Here is a 4,908-nt window from a genome sequence, read left to right as displayed (position 1 = left end):
TAATTAATCTTGCATGACTCTTGGTGTGCATTTTGAGGATTATAAATAGTGAGTTCATTTCCTCATTTTATATACATGAAAATTTTATCTCTTTCAAGCACTCTCTTGCATTACATATTGTTATCTTTTCATTTGGCCTCCGTTAAATCTCAGTGATAAAGTAAAAATACGTTTTCAGTTCGTCGTAGTAGTGCCTCGTTCTAAGTCACTGCTGGTTGTTCCATTGTATCTTGGGAAACAGACGTCCAAGACGATCCTCGAAGCACATACAAGAGGGGACGAATATGTTTTAAGGAAATTGTACTTTGTACAGGACTTGGTTTGATTTACTGTTTTATTTGTTTTATTTTATACACGATATCATACTTTCAATGGTATGCTCATTTTTGTATGCTGTTTTTGATTGTCGACTACCGAGACCTCAACAAAGCATGTCCAAAAGATGAATTCCCTCTGCCGAACATGGATACACTTATTTATCGACAGTGGTTTGAAAACTTTTCATTTATAGATTGATATATTGAGTATAATTATATAAAGATTGCTCTTGAAGATGTCACTCTGTCTGTATTTTTACGAGATTGTTTTCATTCCCTACTTCTATATTTTTGTTATTAGCAATTTGGCTAACACTAATAAGTCCAGAAAAAGGAGAAACGAACGCTGCTCCGTTGAATCTTGCATTAATTGTGTGATAAAAAGAACAACGGCAAAGAATCAAAAACTTGAAAAATGAAATAACGAAAACACTCGACAGTGTCGAGAGCTTTCTGTTTTTTGTACCTATGTACAAAACTCCAAATCTTGCAACTTTCATTACTTTACCTCAGAATCATCGTCCGAATCACTTGAACTGCTCTTCGAGTTCTGTGACATAAAATTAGCAGGCAGTTTTGGGAACCTGAAAACTCGAGGAGATTCAGGTGACGATGGTCTAACAACAGAAGATGACGACGATGATGTTGCTGGTGATGATGATGATGATGTTGATGATACAGACTTCTTCTTCTGCGCGTTTCTTGCAATGTCAATACAAACTTGATCGACCATTCCAAGAAAATCTTTAACGATGGTGAAAAGTTGAAATGTGTTTGTCCCTCTATCCTTGGACGAGAAGCCCGGTTGATAATAATCTGTTGTCTTCTTCACAAGCTCTATGACGCTTGTCAGTTCATCTTTAACTATCTGTATCTCTAATTCTGCTGTATCAAGAAAACCTGTCATTTCTCGGGCAAATCCACCATGATTACCGCATTTCACTACTATTTTACGCGTCTCCACCACTTGTTTTGCTAATTCTGAGCTTGTTTTTAGCAGCAGATCGTAGTCTAAAGTGGCTGCCTTCTTAACGTTGGAGAATTCCGCACTTAGGCCACCAACAAGGGGCAAACCGAGCATCATGTATTCCCTTTCTCTATCTTCTTTTGATAGAAACCTGTCAGTGTTTTGATTCTCAGCGGCGTGTGTGTTCTGGTTATTTGTCCTGCTTAAACTACGGTTTTTAGTGAGCACAAAGCGTTTACCCTCTGCACGAACTACTTCCTGTACGACGAATTGGAGAAGGGTTGTTTTTCCATCAGAGCTTTTCACATCAGCTAATTTTGTCAAAGCGGTAAGGTTAAAAGCCTGTGCATTTCCTCTAGATGTTCCAGCATTTAACCGATTCCCGGCTTTGAGAACAGCTTCCAAAAGTTTCAAGAAAAGCCCTCGAGTTTTCATCTCCTTGCAAGCTGATTCTAAGGATTGCAACGACTCTTTGATATGTGCATACTCAGAATCGTAGTTGCACTTGAAAAGCAATGCCTTGAAACGAGTGAATGCGGATGGAACAGCTTTGAGTAGATGGTAGAGGAAGGATTCGGCATCAGCAAGTCTTGTGGGATCGCCATGAAATGCGAGGATTTGGGATATTTCTTCATCAGCTGGAGCTATTTTCACAAGTTTTTCTATTGTGTCGTCGATTAGACCTCGTCCCTCGAGTAAACCGTTGATTAGATCTTGGCGCGTGATTCCAAGAGATTTGAGTACTATGGCTATGTTCTGAGACTTTCTCGCTTCTAAGATGAAGATCTGTTGGGGAGGACCTGATTTATCCCCGTTTCCTGTAATTGGGCCACCGTCTCCTCTTGGAGATTTTCGGTTTGTTGCAACGAATCCAAAGAGAGCTTCCATAAGATCACCATCAAACCTGAGTTACATAATTTAAGAATAAATTAGATATCACTTAAGATATAGCATATAACAGAGAAATATTTTATAAGAATGGTATTGGAGGTTCCTTACTTGAAAGAGCCCTTCTCCATTTTATCCCACACCATGGAATGCTTGACATCTGGATTAACTTTATCCCAATGCAATGGTTTCAGTTTCACCTGTCCACTCCCATTGCTCGACGAGCCTTCTGCCGCTAAGGACAGGTGCTTAGCAGGCATTTCTTTCATTGCTGGTGGTGGTGGAGGTGGAGCAGGTCCATTATTTGACGACGTTTGTGGTGGTGGAGGAGGTGGTGCAGGCATTTTTCCTTTCGGAACCGCCCCGGATGATAATATTGATTGTGGTTGCCGTGATGGTGCTCCTGGCGGTGGAGGCAGTGGTGGTACTCTCGGTGGTGGATGCAGTGGTGGTGTTAGCATTGATGGCTGGGGCGGAGGTGCAGCCATTTTTCCTTTCGGGACGGCCTCAGAAGCTAACACAGGCTGCCGTGATGGTGGTTCCAGTGGTGGTGCCAAACTATTCGATACCCGAACCGATGAATCATGATTATCGGAATCCTTGAAAGTCGCATTAGATGAAACAGTAGGGACCTTCATCATTCTCTGGTCTGACGGCTTTTTTCCCCAAAGAGGACTTTCAGAAGTTGAAAACCTCCCTTCAAGCAAAGGAGCTTCATGTAAAGGCTCCTCTTTCCTCACTCTTTCATTAGCAAATCTTTTCTCTTCTCCATTATGCTCATCTTTCAAATTCCGATATTGCTGATTCTTGAAACTAGTCCTCTTATCTCCTTCTTCCAAGTTTCTCCAATACAAAACATCCAATCCATTCTCATCAACAATCAACCCTTTAAGATTGCCATTAAATCGACTAAAATCATCCGCTCGAGGAACAGAAAGCACCATGGCATTAGTTGTCGGATTAGTAGTAGTGGTAGTAGGACTTATATCTCTTTCCCTTTTACGTTTCGAATGCCTCAAAAGCAAAAAGAAGAGAAGCCCTGATAAAACCAGAGTGCTCGCAGCTGTCACACCAATAGCCTTTCCCACAGCCGATTTCGTCGACGATTTCCCCGTCGTAGATGGTACTTGTGGTGGCGGAATCAGTGTCGTTGGAGGGACATTAGGCGGGTCGTTGGTGGGGGCCGGAGGCGGTTGGAACGTAGGTCGAGGTGGAGGAGGAATGGGAATGGAGAATGGATAGTGAGTTTGTATGTTTTGTGAATTTGATAGAGAAGAGGATGGAGGGATTGAAGAAAAGATCAAAAGAATGAATGGACAAAGAACTATACATTTTGCAGCCATGGTAGGATGTGGCAAGAACAGAAGAGTGTTTGGAAATTAATGAATTTTTTTGTGATGAATTGTGATCATTGCTTAATGATTTTGGCTCTTTTTTTTTGTTTTGTTTTTGTCTTCGGAAAGATTAGTTTAAATTTTGTTTGGTTTGGTTGCTGAATGTTTCAAAGGGGAGAAGTTAGGCTTGTTGATTTGGTATATGTTTGAGGCTTCGTGAAATGACCATCCTGTCCTTGTGTGGAGATTCAGATTGGGAAGTAAGGGTGGACTTTGGGAATGATTCATTGTTAAGGTAGTTCGAATTGTTACACAAGTTTGTCATCAGATAGGATAGACAAGTTTGTCATGCTTTCCATTATATCACCGATATTTAATTAACTTTATTTGTGAAAAATAAATTAATTTAAAATAATCCGCGTGCGATTCTGATGCTATATTTTTCGATAAATATTTTAGATTGAAAGAAACGAAATAAAGCTATTTTTTATAAAAAAAATTAGAACAATATAAACAAAATAAAAGAAAGAAATTGATTCCTCATGGCTGATCATTATTATGTATATATATTATCTTGCGGGATCGAAATATTGGAAGAAATCTTTAACGCGTAAAAAGTCAGAAGGAAGACTCCATCAACACATGTATTTCAGAAATTTTAGGTCAAAAGCCACTGAAAGTGTCATTTTGTAGCCTAATTTTTGTTATTATTATTATTATTATTATTAAATTATGACAAAGTCCCATTTGAAAAATTTTGGTGTAATTGCTTAGAAATCCTATTTTAAAGTGTAGTAGGAAAGGTGATTGCTTCTTTTGGTGTAGGCAGGGACTTTCTTATTTGAAGGTAAAAACTCGGACCTATTTTTCTCCCAACCTATAATTTTTTTTATTATGTAGTAGTGTAAATTGACATAATATAAATTTATTATTTCTTGATTTTTTTCCCTTTCTATCATAAAAATTTATTTCTCATGTGCCAAATATAATTTTCTTTATAATTCATGGGTCTCTCGATAAATTATTTATAAAATTTATTATTTCTAAATCGTTTGATAAAAACTTATTATCTGACAAATAAGGATTTGTAGTGAATTAATTGAAGAAAATAGTTGAATATTTTCCAACTCTTCACATTGTTTATAAATTCTTGTTAGTTATCTTTGATTTTATGTTTACATTAATAAGTGTAAAAAGAAGTTTCTCAAAGTTAAAGTTCATCAAAAAAAATTTCTCTAATCAATCATGCCACAAGAAAATATAGAATGAATTGGTTATGTTATCAATTGAGAAAGAAATTACTGAATAATTTGATTAGTATTTTTAGCTTATTCTAAGATGAGTTGTTTTTTAGTTATCATTTTCTACATGTTTGATCTTATTAACTCAATTATAATATATA

General features: G+C 37.4%; 1 protein-coding gene across 1 annotated transcript; it reads right to left on the bottom strand.

The window, feature by feature from the left end:
* Nucleotides 1-640: 640 nt before the first annotated feature.
* LOC140989347 (formin-like protein 4) lies at nt 641-3,768 on the bottom strand. Its single transcript, XM_073458548.1, has 2 exons — nt 2,284-3,768; nt 641-2,188 (listed from the first exon to the last, which is right to left on the bottom strand). The coding sequence occupies exons 1-2, from the start codon at nt 3,513-3,515 to the stop codon at nt 817-819; spliced, it is 2,604 nt and encodes an 867-aa protein (XP_073314649.1). The 5' UTR covers nt 3,516-3,768; the 3' UTR covers nt 641-816.
* Nucleotides 3,769-4,908: the final 1,140 nt, after the last annotated feature.

Source organism: Primulina huaijiensis, chromosome 12 (genome assembly GCF_012295235.1).
Source record: "Primulina huaijiensis isolate GDHJ02 chromosome 12, ASM1229523v2, whole genome shotgun sequence".
NCBI lineage: Eukaryota > Viridiplantae > Streptophyta > Magnoliopsida > Lamiales > Gesneriaceae > Primulina > Primulina huaijiensis.
This window is presented reverse-complemented; position numbering and strand designations above follow the sequence as displayed.